This window comes from Panthera pardus, unplaced genomic scaffold (assembly GCF_024362965.1).
Source record: "Panthera pardus isolate Hobbes unplaced genomic scaffold, ASM2436296v1 HiC_scaffold_6, whole genome shotgun sequence".
NCBI classification, from domain to species: domain Eukaryota; kingdom Metazoa; phylum Chordata; class Mammalia; order Carnivora; family Felidae; genus Panthera; species Panthera pardus.
The window spans coordinates 99618623-99639571 of record NW_026526991.1 but is presented as its reverse complement, the minus strand read 5'-3'; the positions used below and the strand labels follow the sequence as shown (position 1 = coordinate 99639571).

At 50.7% G+C, this 20949-nt stretch overlaps 3 protein-coding genes and 1 non-coding gene across 6 annotated transcripts in view; 1 reads left to right on the top strand and 3 right to left on the bottom strand.

Annotated features, from left to right (window-relative positions):
- The window catches only part of PHB2 (prohibitin 2), a 127276-nt gene extending 119649 nt beyond the window's left edge, over nucleotides 1–7627 (bottom strand). Inside the window, exons 1-8 of the mRNA XM_053895355.1 lie at nucleotides 7332–7627; nucleotides 7078–7162; nucleotides 6687–6766; nucleotides 5369–5553; nucleotides 4809–4938; nucleotides 4607–4710; nucleotides 4109–4186; nucleotides 3681–3757 (exon numbers count right to left, since the gene is read on the bottom strand). Of these exons, the coding sequence (XP_053751330.1) occupies nucleotides 3681–3757; nucleotides 4109–4186; nucleotides 4607–4710; nucleotides 4809–4938; nucleotides 5369–5553; nucleotides 6687–6766; nucleotides 7078–7162; nucleotides 7332–7458 (866 nt within the window). The 5' untranslated portion in view covers nucleotides 7459–7627. The remainder of the gene's footprint in view (nucleotides 1–3680; nucleotides 3758–4108; nucleotides 4187–4606; nucleotides 4711–4808; nucleotides 4939–5368; nucleotides 5554–6686; nucleotides 6767–7077; nucleotides 7163–7331) is intronic.
- On the bottom strand, nucleotides 4277–4538 carry LOC128775211 (small nucleolar RNA U89). The gene has a single exon (XR_008419852.1). It is a non-coding gene; the product is annotated as a small nucleolar RNA U89 (small nucleolar RNA).
- Nucleotides 7628–7805: 178 nt separating the features above from the next.
- Nucleotides 7806–13418, top strand: EMG1 (EMG1 N1-specific pseudouridine methyltransferase). 3 transcript variants are annotated; one of them, XM_019464648.2, is made up of 6 exons: nucleotides 7806–8006; nucleotides 11459–11560; nucleotides 11670–11811; nucleotides 12176–12234; nucleotides 12322–12405; nucleotides 13133–13418. In XM_019464648.2, exons 1-6 carry the CDS (start codon nucleotides 7839–7841, stop codon nucleotides 13244–13246), a joined length of 669 nt encoding a protein of 222 aa, XP_019320193.2. In that variant the 5' UTR covers nucleotides 7806–7838; the 3' UTR covers nucleotides 13247–13418. The 3 variants fall into 3 exon arrangements, with proteins under 3 accessions (XP_019320193.2, XP_019320194.2, XP_019320192.2); XM_019464647.2 differs by having other exon boundaries at nucleotides 7808–8006; nucleotides 12322–12471; XM_019464649.2 differs by lacking the exon at nucleotides 12322–12405.
- A 250-nt stretch (nucleotides 13419–13668) lies between these two features.
- Nucleotides 13669–20949, bottom strand: part of LPCAT3 (lysophosphatidylcholine acyltransferase 3) — a 39677-nt gene continuing 32396 nt past the window's right edge. The window contains exons 2-13 of the mRNA XM_019464642.2: nucleotides 20195–20302; nucleotides 19567–19673; nucleotides 18686–18779; nucleotides 18483–18520; nucleotides 17870–18048; nucleotides 16899–17007; nucleotides 16066–16152; nucleotides 15800–15966; nucleotides 14825–14972; nucleotides 14591–14749; nucleotides 14364–14492; nucleotides 13669–14078 (exon numbers count right to left, since the gene is read on the bottom strand). Of these exons, the coding sequence (XP_019320187.2) occupies nucleotides 14376–14492; nucleotides 14591–14749; nucleotides 14825–14972; nucleotides 15800–15966; nucleotides 16066–16152; nucleotides 16899–17007; nucleotides 17870–18048; nucleotides 18483–18520; nucleotides 18686–18779; nucleotides 19567–19673; nucleotides 20195–20302 (1313 nt within the window). The 3' untranslated portion in view covers nucleotides 13669–14078; nucleotides 14364–14375. The remainder of the gene's footprint in view (nucleotides 14079–14363; nucleotides 14493–14590; nucleotides 14750–14824; nucleotides 14973–15799; nucleotides 15967–16065; nucleotides 16153–16898; nucleotides 17008–17869; nucleotides 18049–18482; nucleotides 18521–18685; nucleotides 18780–19566; nucleotides 19674–20194; nucleotides 20303–20949) is intronic.

Sequence of the window (20949 nt, the reverse complement as noted above, 5' to 3'; positions counted from 1 at the left end):
CACCCGTCAACAGGCAGGGATGCCTGGCAGGCGGAGGGCACAACCCAATCCCTGCTGAGCTGACCCCTCGCTGACCTCAGGGCTGTCTGGCCTGGGAGGAAGGGGCTAGCAAGGGCAGGGGTGGCTGTGGGGAGCCCAGAGACATCCCCTCTCTTTCCCCCCCTGGAGACCAGGCTCCCTAGGGGAGGCTGGGGGGCAGAGGAGGCGGGTAGGAGAGAAGGGACCTCTAGGAAAGGGTGGGAGGCCTAGCGGGGTGGCCAGGCCTCAGAGGAGGTGCCTGCGGCTGGCCCTGGGAGGGAAGGGGTTAAGGCGGTGGGGGGGCAGCCTATGGCAGGAGGACACACCTGTGCGCAGGGGCGGCGGGCGGGGCCCAGGTGAGGAGCCTGCGCCGCCAGGCCCTGGAGAAGGAAGGAGGAAGAGTGGAGGCCTGGCGGGCGGGCTCTAGGCCGTTGAATCCTGGGCCTTGACTCCCCTTCCTCTCCCCGGCACTCACTCTGTGGGGGTCAGGCGGCCCCGGTGACAGGTAAAGGCCACTGGGAGAGGGATTCTGGGGCTGGGCCAGGAACCACCGAGTGGGGATGGAGACCGATGAAGCGGTGTGTGTGGGGGGATCAGGGACAAGCTGTGGGGGCGGCTGGGGAAGGGGCTCAGAGGTGAAGAACTGATGGGCAGGGGCCTGCGGAAGAACTACCTGAGTCCCAGTGGATCAGCAACTTAGGGTGGGGCTGGTGGCGGGCTACAGGGCTCACCCGGAAGTGTCCCCAGGGACTCGGGTGGTGGGGGATGGGAGCCAGGGTTCTGCAGCCTCTCCACAGGGAGCCTGGGCGGAGGACTGCCCGACCTGGAGGTGGGCAGGCTGGGCAGGGGCCCCCGTCTTACCCAGCAGTGTTTGGGTGCTGGTTGGGAGTCTCTAATACTGCCGGGTAATGATGGAGGCCCCCGTTCCCGTGTCAGCGACATCTACCGCCTCAGGCCCCCCCAGCCCCCCGCTGGCTGCAACCCCCTCTCCCGAACCTCCCCACACACCGTGGAAGCCCCTTCGTCTTGAGTGAAGTGTGTTGCCAAAGAGGTGGCTCTCCGTTGGCTGGCTGCCCACTGAAGGGACACAATGGCCCGAGAGCCCCTCCCCCAACCCAGTGTGATTTGTCATCTGGTGGATCCAGAACCCACAGCCGACCTTGAGCTTGGGATCCGCTCACATACTCTCAAGAGACCTCACCTGGACTGCGGCCAGGGTCCCTGTAGCGACTGGTCAGCTCTAGCCTGGAGCTGCATGTCGGCCGGCTCTGGGTCCATCTTCCAGTACAGTGTTGGATGGTCTAATTGTGAAGCTCCTAACACTGTCTGGTAAAGATGGCCCCCGGCCGGTTCCCTCGGCAGTGACCTTCAGGGAGCCCTGAACACCATGGAGGCCTCCTAAGGAACAACCTCTGACCTTTACCCCTCTGGATGGGGGGTATAAATCATTAGAAAAAGGGAACAATGGGGAGGAGACAAAATGGCTGCCTCTAGAGTCCCAGCAGGATTTGGAAGCATACCAGGTACCTCCATTCTCTTCTCCCCTTGGGAAGATGAAAGAAATAAAGTGTGGATAGGAACTTGTGGCCGACTGATTCAGGTCACTTGACCCGTCTTTTGTCTAATTGTTGATTTCATCTTAGGCTCCTAGCTCCCGAGGAGTGGGGCTGACATATCTGGTTCATCTCCTTGTCCCTTTTATGACACTTACCTGCAGAGCAGGGGAAAATAAATCTACTTTTCTTCAATAATCGGGAGAAGCGGAAGATGAACCCGGTCCCTAACCCTGTAAGACTCATCTCCTCCCCAACCACTGCACTCTGTAATTTCTGTACATACTTTGCCCCCACCCCCCACCCCCATGCTGATGACTCCAGATGTTCCTGGTCTCCCCCCAAAAGACAAGGGATGGGAAACAGGGGCCGATGTGGCATTCAGGCACAGGCAGTGGCTTCATTTCTCTAATGCATGAGCGGCCAAGGCTGTCTTGGGAAGGGGAGGCAGCCCGTGTGGGGACTGAAAATAGGCACTTGCTCTGTTGGGGGCCCAGTGCTGCTGGCATGAAGATCCGACCTCCACAGGTAAAGCCCTGCTCCACAAACAGCTTCGCACAGCTGATGACTGAGAAATTTGAGTATGGGTAGCCCACGGCAAGAACATGATCCACTGGGCTTTTGAATGCATAAGGGACCTCGACAGGCACAAATGGTTTCCCCCACAGCTACATGGAGACTTGTTGCCAAGGAAGCAGCTTGTGTTGGGGTCATCAGATTATTTTGGTCTAGCTCAGCAAAGCCACAGCTGCTCCAGCCTTGAATAAAGGAAATGTTGGTGAATAGATGTTGGCGATGTGGTAGAAGTGGAGGGTGGAGCGAGAAGTGCAGCTGGGCTTCAGGGTCTGAGGACCTGCTGCTCCCAGCTTAGGCCGTTTTGGATTTGACTTAGCGGGGCTTCCACGGGGAAGCAGCAGGTCCCAGGCTCTTCTTAATGCCTCCCTAACTGCCCCGGCCAGAATCTCGGCGCCCCCTGCTGGCAGACGCAGAGAAAGACCTAGGGGAGCATGACACTAACGTGCGCATGCGTGACCCTCCTACCCCAACTCAGACACACCATGCAAAGACTTAAGCTTAACTAATAAAAATTTATTGAGAATTCCTGGGATGGTGGTTATTGCCTCCCAACCTGGAGGGAGGAACCAACACTGTAGGAAATCACGCAGAAATCACGCTGTCCCAGCACCTCTGGCCAACACAGGGAGGAACAAAGTCATCCCGCCGCCCCCCCCCCCCCCAAAATTGGTCAGGCTTTGTTTATCCAAGAAGGGCTGGGAGGCCAGATGCAGAAGAGACCATCACATGATACTGAGGGGTGGGATGGGGGGGGTGTGTGTGTGTGTGTGTGCTGGACCCCGAGCTGGCTCCTCAAAAACCAGGGGAGAAACAGACCCACTTCTCTGGTGGCAGAGTTCATGGTCACCAGGCTCACTTCTTAGCCTTGATGAGGCTGTCACTGTGGAAACCACACAGACGGAAGACATTAGGAAACATAAATGTGACAGGGAGAGCACCTCAGACCACTCCCTCCTTCCTGGGTGAGGGTGTGCATGCGATGAGGGGAGAAAGGTGAGGCCACAGGGGAAGAGGCAGGTACTGGGAGAGGCAAGACCCTATAGAAACAAGGATGAGTCAACAACTTACCTGCCCCTGCGGATACCAGGTCACCAGACGAACGGGAAACACAGAAAGAGAAGAGAAATGCATGTGTGATCCAACAGTTTCAGGCCCCACCAGTTCTAAGCCCACCTTTGCTCCCAAGAAAAAAAGAAAAACATCTGGAAGCCAGGAAGGTCACGCTGAGAAGGGAGACTGATTCCCTTGACCACTACCACTCCTCCCATGCCCTAGAGCAGTGATGGATTTTAGGGCTTTCCGAGTAAGAGGACAGAATATCATTTTTCACTACTCTTCAGTTAGACCAAACCTCACAACTAGAGTGCTTTTTACAAAATAAATCCTATTTGACCTTGTAAGACCAATCTTACGAGAGTCAAGCTCGGGACTGTCAACCACCCCCTTTTCTAACTGTTCACAGAAATGGTGTCTTTCAAGCCACCAGACTCAGGTCCCATGCTCTCTGTGATACCCCTTGTGTAGGTGTCTCACCGGGTAAAACTTTCATCCTGTAGATTCAGGACAAGGTTGTCAGCAGTGAGATAGATACGGTTCTGTGATGTGGCAATCTATAGGGCAGGAAATAAACAGATGCTTGAATTCACGCCTGGACTTTTACCTTGCAAGTCAACAACCACTGATTGAATACGTGTGGGTTAGGAACTCGGTGACAAGTTAAGGCATGGTTTCTGCCCTCAAAGATCCAGAGCAGTGAGCAACAGCGATGTATTAACACCACAACAGAGGCAGAAACAAAAGGTCATGCCTTTTGTTTTCATGGAGAAAAGAGTGTTGGAGAAGCCAGGTTGAGTAGAAACCCCAGTAAGCAATATTTGAATCCCTTTACGTCAATGTGCTTTCACTTAAAACAATTCCAGACTCATGGCAGCCTTTGGGGGACACTGGGCTCTTGTGCTCACCGTCTTGGAGATGTTCTGGGCTGCCCGGATCTTGCGCAGTTTGATGTAGCCAGGGTTTTTGCTCAGGGCTTCTCCAAGGTGAGCAGGTTGGGGTTAAGGGTTCACACAAGGTCCAGTTTTGGTCTCAACCCGCGGCCCCATCCTTCCTACTCCAGCCCTTCTCTGGACTGTCAGATCCAAGGTTGCGCTCAGATAGTTCGTGCCTAGTCCCACTTTGGTCCCCATCTGTGGGCCCCCCTGCAGGCAGCTGCCAGGAACTGGAGGCAGCAGCAGAAATGGAGGCAAGGCCAGCAGTGCTATTGATCTGCCTTACAGTGAGGAGCCAGGCCTCAGGCACCTCTCTAAGATTTCAGACCCCATTCAAAACCTCCATCCCCAGGGAGCCAAGGACAGAGCACAGAGTCGCATTCGCCTTAGTCTCATCAGCCGGCCCATGAGGGAGAAGGGGAAGCAACGTGCTCCAGGGGCTGGGCAGAGACTTCTCTAGCAGAAGGATATCATCCTGGCGGCCTCGGCCTCACCCTCGGCCTGCACAATCTTCTGCCGCTGTTCCTGCTTTGCTTTTTCCACCAAAAACTGGGCTCGCTGGGCCTCCTGCTGAGCTGTGGTGGGAGAGAGCCAGGAGGTCACAGATATGAGGTGTCAGGAACCCCAGCCTACCTCCTGCCTTCTCAGAAACCCTATTCCTCTCGTAACTCACCCACTTGCTTGGCTTCCACAGCGGCCGTGTACTCTCGGCTAAAGCTCAGCTCTGTGATGGCCACATCATCTAGGATAAGGCTGAAGTCCTTGGCCCTCTCTGTCAGCTCCCGCCGGATCAACAAGGATACCTGGGGGTCAGGGAGGGGTGGGCGGATTGAAGGGACTGGAGAACTGGAAGGGAAGGGCGTTGCTGTGACTGTCTGAATACCAGATCTCCTGAGAACGGCAGAAAACCACTAAGCCTTTCTTAGTTCCTCACCAGAACATATGAGTTGGAAAGGACTTGGTCCAGTCTTCTCAGGTCACAGGGACTCCTCATCTTCCACTCTCCCCAACATAATCTACACCTCTAGACTTTACCACTGTTTCCTCCCCTGGTTCCTGATGTTGACTGCTACTGAGTGCTGATCTTGACTCTCCTGTTTTCTCAGCGGACATTAGTACAGCTTTAAGTTGAAAAGGGAACCAGGGTCATGACCCTTTTCTAATAAGCTGCCTTTCCTAATATCCACTGCTCAAGGCCTAGGAGGGAAGGTGTGAGATGGTGACAGGTCAGACCTGGGCCCGCTGGGTGATCAGCTGTGAAGCATTGAACTTGGCCACCACACTCTTGAGCACCTCATTAACAATGGACGGCAGCACTCGCTCCTCATAGTCTAGCCCCAGGCGCTGGTACATGCTGGGAAGCTCCATGGCATTGGGTCGAGACAGCACTCGCAGGGAGATATTCACCATCTGCAGGTCTGAGAGTGAGGTCAGCAGTGGGTGGTCCAGGCCATGGGGGCCTCCTCCGGTCTCTTAGCCAAGAACCCTTCCCCAAGCATTTCCTCCTCCACACACCTCCCTCTACACCTAACGCAGTGCTGTACGGTTTGGAATTCCCCTGGGGAATGGAGGGTGATCAGGCTGACAGGCCAAATGTATCCTTTCCCGTTGTAAAGTCTTCTCTACTCACAAGCTCTCCACCATTTTGCTTCTGTACTGTGTTCAACTTCTATTGTAGGCTCTCTCATGCTGCATCAGAATCATTTGCATTTTTGGGGTGCCTGGGTGGCTCAGTTGGTTAAGCGTCTGACTCTTGGTTTCGGCTCAGGTCATGATCTCACTGTTCGTGGGGTTGAGCCCTGCGTTTGGCTCTGTGCTTTCACTGCAGAGCCCACTTGGGATTCTCTCTCTCTCTCTCTCTCTCTCTCTCAAAAAAAAATCATGTTCTTTAAAAAATCATGTGTTCTTTACTAGACTATGGACTTGAGGACAAGGGTTGTGTTTTATGAGTCCTTTATTCGCAGGGCCTACCATTCAGAGAGTGTTAAGCCACTTTCACTAAAAAGTGTATTACAGGTGAGCTACTTGAATCAGTGCGCATGCCTGTGTGTGTGTGTGTGTGTGTGTGTGTGTGTGTGTGTGTACGTGCCCACGCACATGAGAAAGGGCTCTGGGTGATCTCAAAGACAGCTTCTGTGTATGGTCTAAAAGGGAACAGGTTCACCCGTGAAAAGTGGGCCAAGTTTCCCCACGACAGGGGAAACTACTGGATAGACTTGGATAGAAACTACTGGAGAGTCAAGCAGTTAAAACAAAACAAGGTCTTAGAATAAGGCTTTGATCTACGCAGTGACTAATACAAAGAACAAACAATGCCCTCACTGAACTTACAGTAGTGGGGAGGACAGCTGATAGATATGGGCAAACACACAGGGTGTCCAAATCGTACTGCTTTAACCTCAGAAGCAGGTCCTTTTATTATAGCTGTTTTGCAGAAGAGGAAACCAAGACCCAAGGGATGTGACACTATCCTCCTCCCCTAGGATCTGCCAGGCTTCCTTGCTTGCTTTATGGAGCCATCTGGCAGGGACTCCCAGGTGCCCAGACCTACCTTTGGAGCCTGTGGGGGAGGAAATTTTTCGGGGTCTGGCCCGAATGTCATAGATGATGGGGTACTGGAACCAGGGGATCCTGCAGGGGAGGGAACAGGGATAGGTATCAGGGGACTGCAGTTTCACTAGTTTCTCCAGGTGTTCCCTCACCACGCGTTTCTTGGCCTGCTCCACTTCTTAATGACCATGGGCAATGAGAAATTCTCTCCTCCCTCTGGAGAACAGTTTATGTGCCGCCCGAGTTTTGGGCAGCACCCACTGCCCCAGCAGAAGGAGGGAGGGGGCAGTAAAAGAGCAGCTCTGAATCCTTCGAAAGCCCTACTACAATCATTGGTGGGTTGGCGTTCAAGGGTGAAGGGGTCAGGGTCAGTACGCTCTGCCCGCCATTACCTGAAGTGAAGGCCCTCGGCCAGAATGGTGTCCTGCTGCACGCCACCGATCCGATTAAAGAAAATGGCTCTGTGCCCGCCTTCCACTGTGGGGAGAGGGGTGGGGATCAGGCCAAAACGCTGCTGAGAGTACGTTACTAACCTCTCGGGGAGGCGGGCGGGGTGAGGGTCTGGGTGAGGGCGGGGACCCGGAGGGACAGGGCAGAGGTCTAGCGGGGGTGGGGGCAGTCCGGAGAGCGGGCAGAGGTTGCTCACCGGTGAACACAGATTCGCGGACGCCGTAGGCCACGGCGCCGGCCCCCAGCAGCAGCTTCAGCGCCGTGCCCATGCCCCGTGGCCCGGAGGGCAGCCGCCCCGCTAAGTCCTTCAAGTTCTGGGCCATGTCCGATCCTATGGCCGGCGGCACCAGAGGTCAGGAGCAGGTGCCGGCCCGCTTCTACCCTGCTCCAGTTTAGAGATCGCACCCCTTCACACGAGGGTCCGGGGCCCGCGGCGCTTGCGGGAGAAAGGGCACCGGAAGTGCGCTCCCTTCTAAACCCTCCCCAGGGCCGAGGACCCGAACTTCGCGCACAGGAATTACGCATCCGGAACTTCCAGCCCCTTTCTGGAACCCTGCCCTTCCAGAGAGGCTTCGGTAGCGCCAGACTGCAAGCCATCGCCATTTCCAAGTGCCCACTTTCAAAATGGCAGCCGGAAGGATGTTTGAGATTGGGCAAGCGCGAAGTTTAAGGACGTTATCGCAATTTCCGGTCCGGTTGCAAGATGGCTGCGTCCAGTGGCGGATTCCAACCTCGTGAGAGGCGCGTTGGAGAGCAGGAAGAGGGCTGGGATGCGGTGGCTCCCAAGCGGCCCCGACTCGGGGCGGGAAACAAGATCGGAGGGCGAAGGCTCATTGTGGTGCTGGAAGGGGCCAGTCTGGAGACAGTCAAGGTAGTTTGGGACAAGGAAGTGGAGAATTAGCAGATCGATAGGATGGGACCCCGGGGCGGGGTGGGGGGGGAGGTGAGGGTGAGAGGCTCAAAGTGGATGGGGAGGCAGAGAGAGTGAAACATGCTTTTGGAGGAAGAATAGCCTAGTTGACTGTCTTTTGGTTAAACACCTGGGTTGGCGTTACTCGTTTTCTTCTGCTCTTCGTGAATCTCATTGCAGCTGTCACATCCCGACTTCAATTGATTTACCGGGATTCTGTGGTAAAAAGTTATCTAAAGGGAGGGTAGGGAAGGGTAGACATCTCCATTGGGTCATCCCTAGGTGTCTTTTGTCACCTTCCTTTATAGTACTGTCCACTTTGAAACGCTGGATCGATTATCATTTAATACTTTTACATCCTTATTTTTACCTGTCATCCAGCCCTCTTCCCGAATATTCCAGCAATTGTGTATCTTAAAACTGCAGTGTTCTCACTCTTTCTTGTTTCTCTTACCTTTAGGGCTAAACTTGTCGAATGAGGAGGCCCAGAAGAAACAGCACTGGTTTCTAAGTCAGACCTGGGTTTTAAACTTGTTTTTCATACTTATTTTAAGTGTGTGATCTTGAGAAAACAACTTTGTCCTTAGTTTGTAAAGTGGAGGTTAATACTTTGAAAGTGCTTTAAAAGTAATATTTTGATAGTAATGTGATTCTTTTCCATTTTTACTTCCTCAATCTTTGTGTTACTTTATTAAGCTTGCAGTCTAGAAAGTTTTTTTTTTTCCATTTTTCTTAGGTAATTGATATTTCCAACTTAATTACAGGATCTTATATTTATGTCTCAGTTAATTGCTTGCCGTCTTTCCAGCCTATTAATTCTGAATCTCCCTTAACCACTTGTTTCTTCATATGTCCCATGGGGATGATAGTACGGACCTTATTGGGTTGAGGGGATGAAGGGAGGTAATATCAGCAAAGGGTTTAGAATGACGCCTGTCATTTGGAATAAATTTTTGCCATTGTTATTGATTCCAGGTTCCTCATCAAGAAGTTGAAAAGGTCATGGCCAAATTAAAATTCTTAGAGCATGCTGGTGGAATGTAGGTCAGATTGTCATTAATGGTACTCCAGGGACGGTTGAATTCATAGCTGGTTGAAATTTTATGTACTGTTATCTTTTGCCTTCCTGGTGCTGGTCCTTCTTGTTCTGCTAGCCTCATGGAGCCTGCTCTCTCCTATTTATTCCTTAGACTCCAGACTTGTTGGCCTTTGTTAAGGTCTTTGAAAGCACTAAGTTCTCTGATATTTTAAGGCCGTTGCACATAATGTTCTCTAACGGAAGCTTCCTTTACTTAGCTCTTTATTAATTCCTGTTTGACAGTTCATGCAACAATTACTGAGTATGATGCTGTTCATTTTTCAATTATTAGTTAAAATGTTATTTCTTCATAGGAGTGACTCCCTTCTTGGTATAAATCAGGCCCTCCTGTTAATAATCCTTTAACGAACCATTTATTTTTCTTTCATAATGTTGATCACAATTTGGTTGTGGTTTCATGTGGTGGTTTACTGTTTGTCTCTTCCACTAGAAGGCTTCCGGTTCTAAAAATTCTTATAGCTCTGATACCTGTTACAGAAAATGAATACACATAGTACTCATTCTCTGATTATTCTAATTAGTTGTTTTCAAGCTTATTAACCACAACCCGCAATAAAAAAGTTACATTGTAAAAAAAAAAGTTACATTGTGAGCCAGTACACACACACACACACACACACACACACACACACACATGCAACTATCTGATACCAAAAGCTTGATAAACTACTACTTACCATGGCTACATGTAAAGTACTCTTTTCTATTTTATTAAAATAATAAAACTCCTGGTTAGAACTTACTAATGGGTAGAAACTGGATTGTTCTATTCAAGGGGTTCTTTTTTTCAATAACTAAGAGTGTCCCACAGAGTTGGTTCTTTCCCTATGCTTACTCTCTGACATTTTTGTTGTTTCAGTTAATCAGTTTCAAATCTACATGCCTCTTCCCCCAAGCTTTGTGGAGTTATGTATCCTTTTTTTTTTTTTTTTTTTTTTTTTAAAGTGTTTATTCCTGACAGAGAGAGTGTGAACAGGGGAGTGGCAGAGAGAGGGAGACACAGAATCTGAAGCAGGCTCCAGGCCCTGAGCTGTCAGCACAGAGCCGGAAGTGGCGCTCAAACTCACAAACTGTGAGATCATGACCTGAGCTGAAGTCAGACGGCTTAACCGACTGAGCCACCCAGGTGCCCCTGGAGTTATGTATCTTAAGTTGTTGCCAGACATATGAATGTTCTATTGATACATAAAAACACAGCCTCTCAAATCCTGTATTTGTATATTTAGTGGTGTGGTTTTGGACTTTTTACTGACCACTTTATTGCTCCTTAGGACCCCAAATTGCAATCTGCAATTCTTTCTTTTAGCTGCTATAGGTTTTAGCCAGATCTTTAGTATCACACATGTACTTAGTGTCTCTTCTAGTATACACTGAGTTACCAGAATAATATTCCTCATTCACTCAGTGCCCTGTTATTCCACAATTATTTCTGGCTTTGTGCTCGATACTTGAGGAACCTTGCAGTTTACAAAGCAGTCATATTTAATCACTGTTCTTCAGTGTTTCAGTTCTACTTTTTCCGCATGCGTTTTCCTTCTTCACATTTCTGCTTTTCCTTTATTCCAGCTGTACCTTTGCTCAGACCAGTCTTAACACTGGCACCAACCCTCTTCCTTTTTACTTTTGAAAGTATTCCTTGCTGAAGTCGCCTCCCGCATCATTAGAATTTTCACACTTTTCTCCATCCTCGCCAACACTTATTTCTTGTCTTTTTTGGATACTAGCCATTCTGGCTGGTGAGGTGATACCTCGTTGTGCTTTTGATTTGCATTTCCCTGATAAGTGAGGTTGAGCATCTTTTCATTTGTCTGTTGGTCATCTGGGTGTCTTCCTTAGAAAAATGTCTGTTCTGGTCCTCTGCCCATTTTTTAATCAGATTGTTTTTTTTGGTATTGCAGAAGTTCTCTGTATTGGTTAATTTGGATATTAACCCCTTATCAGATATATCATTTGCAAATACCTTCTTTCCCATTCAGTAGGTTGCCTTTTTGTTTTGTGGATGGGTTTCCTTTGCTGTGCGGGAGTTTAGATCACGTGAAATCACAGGCTGTGTCCTTTTGTCATCCAAGGTCATTTACAGGGGTAGGGGAGAAAGGGTCAGTGGCCACCCAGTAAACCCCTGAAAGGCTTGCTGGGCCCCACCCCCCATTTCTGATTCAGAAGATCTGGAGTAGACTGAGAATTTGACTAACAAGTTTCTAGATGATGATTATGATGCTGCTGCTGCTGCTTTGGGGACTGACCACACTTTGAGAACCACTAGTCTAGGTAAAAGAAGCTTATGTTGCTGTCTGTCATGTTCCCTGTTCTTTAGGTAGGGAAGACCTATGAGTTACTCAACTGTGACAAACACAAGTCTGTGCTGTTGAAGAATGGACGGGACCCTGGGGAAGTGAGACCAGACATAGCTCACCAGGTAACTCCAGGGACAGAGCTCACGACCCCAAGCCTTTGTACAGAAGGTCGGGCAGCTGCGTGCTGCTTCTCTTCGCTTGAAACTATGCCTTGGTTTCTGCGTCCCCCAGAGTTTACTGATGCTGATGGACAGTCCCCTGAACCGAGCTGGCTTGCTGCAGGTTTATATCCACACACAGAAGAATGTGCTGATTGAAGTGAACCCCCAGACTCGAATTCCCAGAACCTTTGACCGCTTTTGTGGCCTCATGGGTGAGATCTCTAGGAGTTAAGGTTCAGAACGAACTTGGCAGTAGTGAAGAAGGGAGGAAGAGAAAAGATAAATGAAATGTGAGCTTTGTAAATAGGAGGAGTGGGGTGCATGTTTGATACCAGAACAAGGACTCATCTTCCCAGGGGCTGGGGTAAAACCTGCATGGGTTCCTGGCCGAGTGAACTCATTGCCATCCAACTAGTCGTATGCTTGACAACTGCTCGTTCGTAGCATTTTAGGACCATAGTGTGGATGTAAAGGACACACGGAGCCCACTTTACCTGTGGGTTTTTCTGGTTAGATTTCTGGGCAGAAGAAATGGGGTCACCACCTAGCTCTGAACTCTTTTCTCCCCACCCTCAGTTCAGCTTTTACACAAACTCAGTGTTCGAGCAGCTGATGGCCCCCAGAAGCTCTTGAAGGTGAGATACTGGCACCTACTGGTTGGAGGCGGGGTTCTGAGATTGTTTCTGGGGCTGATTTTTCTTTTTTTCCCTTGTTCTCTTTAGGTAATTAAGAATCCAGTGTCAGATCACTTCCCAGTTGGATGTATGAAGATTGGCACATCTTTTTCCATTCCAGTTGTCAGTGATGTACGAGACTTGGTGCCTAGCAGTGACCCTATTGTTTTTGTGGTGGGGGCCTTTGCCCATGGCCAGGTAAGGCCTGGGCTCAACTCTTGGGTTCTTCATAGAGCTGAGGCTTAGTATAGAATTCTTAGAACAGCTGGCATTTTGATGACCTTGGGAGACAGAGGGCGAGAACAAAGCCAGAAGACAAACAGGGCCTCTACGACCTGCACGCCCCCGCCCCCCCAACTGTATCTTTTGAGGACTGCTGGTATATTTGTGACAGTGAGAGTCAAGGCCTTCTTCATCCTTTGTACAACTTGAACAGCACTGGAGGGGCGCCTCAGTGGCTCAGTCAGTTAAGCGTCTGACTTCAGCTCGGCGGGTCATGATCTTATGATTCATGGGTTCAAGCCCTATGTTGGGCTCCACACTATCAGTGCAGAGCCTGCTTGGGATTCTTTCTCTCCCCCTCCCACCCTTCCCCCACACGCACTATCACTCGCTCTCTCTCTCTCAAAAACAAGTAAATCTTTAAAAAAGTAGCACCATAAAGATGGCTCAGTCAGTAGAGCTTGCTGCTCTTGATCTCAGGGTTGTGAGTTTGAGCCCCATGCTAGGTGTAGACATTACTTAAAAATAAAATCTAGAAAGAAACCCAGCACTGTGAAATACTAGCTCAGCCCTGTTTTCCCTTCCCCAAAGACGGGCTGAACTTGTTACAGAGTGACAGAACTGTCTCTCTCCTTAGGTCAATGTGGAGTATACGGAGAAGATGGTGTCTATCAGCAACTACCCCCTGTCTGCAGCCCTCACCTGTGCAAAACTGACCACAGCCTTTGAAGAAGTATGGGGGGTCATCTGACAATAGCACCTTGTTCTGAAACAGAGACTGTTGCCATTATATCCCTTGGCCCTGCTTTCCGCCCGCTGCTCGGAGAGCGGACCTTCCTGCACCGGGACTGTGGGGGGTTTGGGGAAGCCGAGGCTGTACATTTGCTATTTGTTTAGCCTATAAATACTGTTTATCCTATAAATATCTGGTAGTTCTTTGGGGATTCCTAAAATTAGCAGGATCTTAATGGTGGAAAAAAGTCTTAATGGTTGTTCTTCTCAGACTCCAGGAAAAGATGTGAGGTCACAGCGTTTGCAAGTTTGGTCCCAGGCTTTGTGGTTAGGCCTTGACTCCCACCTTCTGGGCGGTAAAGGAGAGACCCCTGCTGAATTTTCAGCTATGTGGCAAGCACGGAGAACGGTCTGTAAGGAAGCAGCCAGGAATGCCAGCAGTGAAAAACTGAACAAAGAGAAGTGATTTTATCTGGTACAGTTCCAAGGTAGAAAAAGTGGAGCAGGTGGGGCCTTGTACCCCACCCCGCCCCCCCATGGGGGGGGTGGTGGTAGCGGCACATATACAATCATAGTAAATTGGCAGGAGAAAAACACAACAGATTCCTGGCTAGAGGGGGAGAGATAAGGCAACGTGCATGGGGGAGCCCAGAGGGGAGACACGGGCCCTCTACTCCTCCCACGAGAGTTTCCCCTTTGGCCCCAGATGAAGACTTGGCTGGCAGCAGAGGCACGGCTAGGAGTATCATGTCTTCCCACTCCCTGGTTTCCATGTTCTCTGTGCTCTGAGGCGAAGGAGGGCTGTGGAAAGGGAGACAAGTGGTTTCTGCACCAGCCCGGCGCTAGGCCACCTGCAAGAGAAGAGTTGATTGGCAGGCTGGTCGGAGTTATTCCTTCCAGTCTCTGGTCTACAAGAGACCAGACTCTGGGGGCCCAAGTTTGCCGTGATCGTATAGTACTCTGTGTTGTGGGGGCCCAAGTTAGAGTGGTCAGTGCCCCACACTTGTTTTCCCGGGAGCCAGGCTACCTTCAGAGTCACTCCAGGTTTCAGTACCGTCTCCCTGCCATCCGCCCCCAATCTATTGCTCTCGTCTATAACTTGCTGGTTCAGCTTAGCTACAGGGATGGTCACTTACCAGGGAAATCGATTATTTCTCTTTCTTTAACTTTTCTTTCCTTGGCACCATTACTTTGTGAACATAAGGCAATATGAAGAGTAGGCTCAAGAAGAAGACGTGACCAAGAAAATAGATGGATTTATACACCTGTGGGGAGATACCGGCCATTGAGTGAGAGACAGAGCAAGGACCGTCCTCACGCCTCACGGCCTGCGGTTTTAGCGATTTCCGCCCCCTCCGCTTACCTTAAACCACTTGTCCCACGTGAAGAGGCAGAAGGCAGTCATTGAGTAACCCATGAAGAGCCAGTGGATGGTCTGCTGCACCAAGTAGTAGAAGGGTTGTAGGATGGTAATGGAAGCCAGGTTGCTCAGGGTTGGGCTCTCCTGAATTAGCCTGGCAGCCTGGGGAGCGAGGGGAGAGGTCGTGAGTGTCTCACTCGTCGTCGTCCCTGTTCACCCGGCACCCCTCAGGCCTACCTTTCTCTCCACGATGACAATGAGGAATTCCATCTGGAAGCAGACCAGGTATCCCGAGTGGAGGCCGTGCCAGAGGGCCAAGAAGAGCAGCGACAGTCCCTGGGACAGTTCTTTATTTCCAAGGAACTTGAGCCGTTTGAAGACATAACTAGAGAAAAGGGTGGGTGGGGATGGGCCTCAGAGCAGTGCCTGCTGCCACGCTGGTGGCTCCTGCTCTGGGTGGTCTGGGGTGAGGGAGGCGGTGCCATCAGACTAGCTTTAGAAACGAAAGGCAGGGGCACCTGAGTGGCTCAGTCGGTTAAGTGACCGACTCTTGGTTTCGGCTCAGGTCGTGATCTCAGGGTTTCGTGGGTTCAAGCCCCGCATTGGGCTCTGCACGGCCAGTGCAGAGCCTGCTTGGGAGTCTCCTCTGCCCCCCACTGCCTCGGTCTCTGCCCCTCCCCCACTCTCACGGTCTGTCTCTCTCAAAATAAATGAATAAACTTTAAAAAAAATTAAAAAAAGAAATGAAAGGCAGTGGAGTCGATGACTCTGTTCAGAGACAGCAAACAGACCTCACACTTAGCTGGGTGAGCTTGGGGGAGCCACTTAGTACAAGATGACTGAGTGTCTGCTGAGCACCCGGTGCCTAAGCTGCAGTGCTGAACAGGGCAGACCGGTTCTCGTGCCGCTCAACAATTGTGCGTTGGTGGGGACAAATAAAGACGTTTGTAAACGGCAAAGGGGAACATGAAACCAGGGCGGAACTGGGATTAAAATTCAAGGCACCTCTCGGTCTTGCTTGTGCCTTGCGAATGTGACACGAGTGGTTTTCGGGGGGCCGGGAGTGGAGACGGAAGTCAGTATGTGGTGGGTGGGTGCGAGAACAATGAGGTTCTACCCAGATTGGGAAAAGATGGATCGCGCATCCGTGCGCTCAAATCTGGGAAAGTGGTGGAAGAAGCTAGGGTCCGGACCCCCGTTCCAGCCGCTTACCGGGCCACCCAGGCATTGGTGTTGATGTTGAAAGAGGCGATGGTGCCGGTGAATCGGGGGGTCGTTTCAAAGAGCCACACCTTCATGTTGGCACAGGCGTCCCACTTTGCCTTTCTGTGTTCGTCAAAGTCATTGAAGCCCAGCCCTGTCAAAATGCACACTCCTTCCTGAGGGAGGGAGCATTCCGTTAGCATTCCTGCTCCTCTCCTCCCCACCGCGCCCCACAGCTTGTTGGAATATGACCCCGGCTCATCTTTCCTACTTACCGTGACCAGCCAACAGGTGACGTACTTGTACAGCACGAACTTGCCCCAGAGCAGCATGTACATGCAGCGGAACCAGAAATCGTGGTTCTTGAGGAAGGAACACACAGGCATTAGGGATACTCCCCGGGCAAGGCCAAATGCCCTTCATGTTCTTCCCTTCCAAACTTGAGGCTGACTACTTCATGTCCACCTGACGGTCCGCTTCGCTGCCCTTCTAGTAGGCTAAGAGGAATACGCAGGGAGCCCAGTGAACATCCATTCACCTTTTTCTTTGAAGAGTCCCAGAAACAGCATTGTCCCTAAACTCCTCTAACGCACTGAGCATTCAGGACACGGAGCACCGAGGGACTTTTATATATCCATGGTCAATGTTAGTTTAAGGAGATAAACCTACCCAGAGTGCGTAGGGAGCTGCTGCAAGCCTTTCAGCTGGGCAGGAGCAAAAGCCAGCACTTCCCCCTCCCTTGGTTTTTGAATTCCCTAGAAGCCCCCAATCTATCAAGAGAAGAAAACAGGCTGGAGAGGACCAAAAGCTGCTCTGCTCCAAGGAGTCACTTGGCTGTAATAAATCAGGCTAAGAGCTGCTCCCGAGGGAGGTAAGGGGTGCTAACAGTGCACCTGGCACAGCCCTGTGCCCGCGGAGGTCGTTCAGTGCTGGCTGATGAACATGTCGCGGCCCGGCTGGCATTGACACCAACTCTCACAGATCTAGAGCGAAACCAACATGCATTTGTAGATGGTGTTACCCGCTTCTTGGCTATCTACAGGGATCCTTGCCTGTCCATTTCTACCTCTGATGCAGTCACACTGCTGCTCCATTAGTAAGCACTCACTTCATAGTCTTCAGTGAGGAGATAGTCTTCTGTGATGTGGGGGCTAAGCAGAGTGTAGCCCACTAGGTAGACAAGGCCCAGACTCAGGCGCTTGAGAGCAGGTATGGTGCTGGAAAGGAACAAGCAAGGTCACAACGGACAGAGGCTATTCCCTTCGCCCTCTGACCTTAAATTACGGAGAGAGGGGTTTCAGAGTGTGGCTATCCGCCCGGAGGAGGACGAGTGGCTCTCTGTCCAGAGCCTTTATTCAGTCTCAGGGAAAGACAGCTCTCTGTGGTTGGCTTTGGGCAATGGTGAACGCGAGACCCTGCGAGTCACAGGGGCGGGCAGGGTGGGCAGGGAAGCGGTGTGGACGAGTCTGTGGTGCTTCCCCCTCAGGGCTCCTACACATCTCACGGCCTCACCAACCGCCTCCGTCCACACTGGGACCGAAAATCCAGTGCGGAGGACTGGAGGATGACCAATTCTCAGTCTGCTCCTTCCTACCCTGGTTGAATCGAGGCCCAAACACAGGCTAGACACGTTCTCAGGAAAAGGATTTTTCTGGTAACTTTTCAATTTTCTACTGTGATATATATATACACATATATATATATACACACACACACACATACACACACACATTTTTATATATTTAACAATCTTTTCTTTTAAACCGAGAAAATGGGTTTTAAAGGCAGGGACGTGACTGTTCAGGCAAAATCCTGTGGCATAAAAGCGAATTTTTACGTTTGTACTACAGGGTCGGAATGGCTGGCTGGAAGTAGCCTACGCTGAAATGGGCCCGCCACCCGCGCTGAGCAGGTACGGAGCGCCCGTTACGACAGTCCGGGGCCTGTGCGGCATAGGCCTGTGAGCCGGGGCCGTGCTGGAGAACGCAGCCAGGGCTGGCCTGCAGGAAGGCACCTAGAAGTGGCTTTGTATTGGGTGAGATCACCTATACAGAGGTCTTGACCAAGAGGGGCAATTACCTGTTTGGTATCTTCCCTGGTATGTCAGTCAGCTGTCCCTGCACCAGCTTCATGTAGTGGTTCATTGAGAACTGGGGCCCTACCAAGAAGGCCCCATAGAAGTAGGAGAAACCAGCAACTTCCAGCAGGGAAGGGACACCCCGTATGGCATATTTCTGTTGCTCAGAGGACAAGGAATTCTATGCCGAGAAGAGAATGAATGGTTCAGGATAGCCTTGAATCTCCCCCCAAGAGCCAGTCTGCGTGTTCCCCACCCTGGGACCCCACTGAACTGGGGTTCTTCAAACAGCCGTCTCTTTGAGGGCGTGACATGGAGAAGAGTAATTGCCTCACGTGGAAATGAGTATGTGCAGGGGTAACTTAGCAACAAGTGGCTGCTGCTTTTCCAAACGCCATGCTGGCACTGATCTCTGGACTTTGTGCGAGAGCTGGATCCGGGCAAATTAGATTTGCTGATCCGTGCTCAGTGCTATCTGAAACAGAACTCACACAGGCCGGGGATGAGGTAGAGGCTCTGCCCCTGGCATCTGGGTCCAGTCTTTTGATTACAACAGCCTTTCTCCTTCCCTCTGGTTCAATTCCTTAACCTCTCTGCAGAGGAATGGGGACTTACCTGATCCTTCCCTCCGTCAAAGTAGTCAACAGCCAGACCTAAGCAGAGAGAGAAGGTGTGGGTAGAGCAGGGGGAGAGACCACTGAGGAGGTGGCCTGTGGACTGAGTGTAGCCAGGAGCGGACCGGGGAACACAGAGTAAGTTTACGGTCAGACGGGGAAGAGCCTAGGGGTAAAAGGGGAAGGCAATGAGCCAGCACTCACCAATCAGCTTCAAGGTCAGGACACAATGTGGCATTGTCCACTTGATATCATAGTTGCCAGTGGCTGTGTAATAATATCCGGCAAGAAGGTAGGCCTAGGGAGGGGGAAGAATTTATTCCATCACCAGCTAGGATTTCTTTATTTTCTCCCTGCTCTAAAATCCACTGTATTCTTTCATTTTCCCCTTCTCTTGGTCTCCTCCTTAAAGGCTTTTGTTTTTAAGTTTGATCTTTTAAATTAAAAAAAAAATTGTTTATTCATTTTTGAGAAAGAGAGAACGTGAGCGGGGAAGGGGCAGAGAGAGGTGGGAGGGACAGAGGATCCAAATCAGGCCCTGCTGACAGCAGACAGCCTGATGTGGGGCTCAAACTCATGAACCGTTGAGATCACGACCTGAGCTGAAGTCGGACGCTTAACCAACTGAGCCACCCAGGGGCCCTAAAGGCTTTAAGTTCCTATACATGGAAGAAACTGAACCCATGGAGGGGAATGCTCAAGGCTTCTCAGCAGAATGAGGGCTCAACCGAGAATTTGGAGCTTAGAGTCCGTAGCTCAGTCTCAGCTGGTTTTCTGCCTGGCCTTTACGCGACACCCCTCCTGGACAGCTAGCTGGGTAGTCCTGGTCAAAACCAAAGAACATGAATGGCGCAGTCCTGTGCAAGGGCTCAGCTGTTCAGGTCATCGTCACTGCAACCTGCAGATGGGGCGCCTGGCACCTGTGAAGAGTGACCTACCTGAAGCCATGCTGCGGAGAGATGTCGGGAGAAAGGACTAGAAATCGGGTCTCCTAGTTCACTTTTTCTGCGCCACAGTCCCCGACCTCCCCCCTCCCCCGAACGGCTGTTGGCTGTGGTCTGAGCTGCCGAGGGAGAGGCATTTACCATCTGGAAGCAAAATGTAGTGAGGACGGCAGTGACAGTGCGGCCCATCAGTCGAAGGATGAGGAACTGAAGTCCAACACACAGCAGGGAGTGGTAGAGCTGATTTCCTGGAGGCGGAGAGGACAGCAAATTTTAGCCTGTGGTGGTTTTGTTTTTGTTTTTTCGCATTCTCACCTGTGCTGAGACTTCTAAACACAAAGAGAATATTTAAAGAAAAAACCTTTGGTATTAGGATTTTTTTCTTTTCAAAGAGACTCAGATCTTGGCGGGAGGGAAGGAAATGAACTGTATACATATAAGGGATCGTCAGGGCGTTGCTGCATTTCTGAGTGTTTGAGCTAAAGGGATGCTCCTGAAGAAGGCTGCTTGCATCTTTCATCCAGTTACAGCCCCAGCAGAGGAAATGATGGGGGGCTGGCAAAGGTAACCAAGCACTCTCAAAATGTTATCTGGGAAAGGGATGCACGGAAAAGGAAAATTAAGCTCTGGTCCTGTGCATACAAACCCTCTCTTTGCAAGCAGAGCGTTATTAACTTCCCTAGCCATCACACTCTCTCCAGAAACTCTGTTTAAGCCTGTTCCTTCCCAGGTTCCCTCTAATCGCCGTGCTACTGCCAAGTTCACTCACCAAAGTTAAAATAAGCGATTGAGAGGCCTGTAAAGGCGTGGAAGAGATGGATGAGGTAGCTGTCCTTGAAGTAAAGGTAACGCCGATAAAATACAGCCATGGGGTAACCTAGAGGGGAGAAAAATCAGTCAGAGGGTCACGCATGCCTGATGCCCTCCCGGTTTTGGAAGTTTCTCTGGCATGAAATGCAGCCCAGAGTGGAAAATACGTCCCTTATGTGGATGACAGCAGAGAACAGTATCCAAGAATCAAAATTTGCTTTGTAAATACAAACTTAAAACTGAAGATATGGGGGCACCTGGGTGGCCCCGTCGGTTAAGTGTCCAATTTCTGCTCAGGTCATGATCTCGCAGTTCGTGGCTTCGAGCTCTGTGCTGACAGCTCAGAGCCTGAAGCCTGCTTCGGATTCTGAGTCTCCCTCTCTCTCTGCCCCTCCCCTGCTCGTACTCTCTCTCTCTCTCTCTCAAAAATAAATAAAACACACACAAAAAATTTTAAACTAAAGATATGAATTTTATACTGAGGCAATACAAAACTGGGTCCTAAGACTAGGTTTCCTTTATAGCCTATTAAATATTGCTAGGAATTTTCTCTTGCGTTTTTCTAAATGACACAAGGAATTAAGGGTGCCTAACGATGCCCTGAGATGCTAGTTTACACCTTTATGCTCGATTATGATTTCATCACCTGTCCTGTTAGCAGAGTAATGTCAGCTTATTAACACTATTAAGAGGACAAATATAAATTAAAACCAG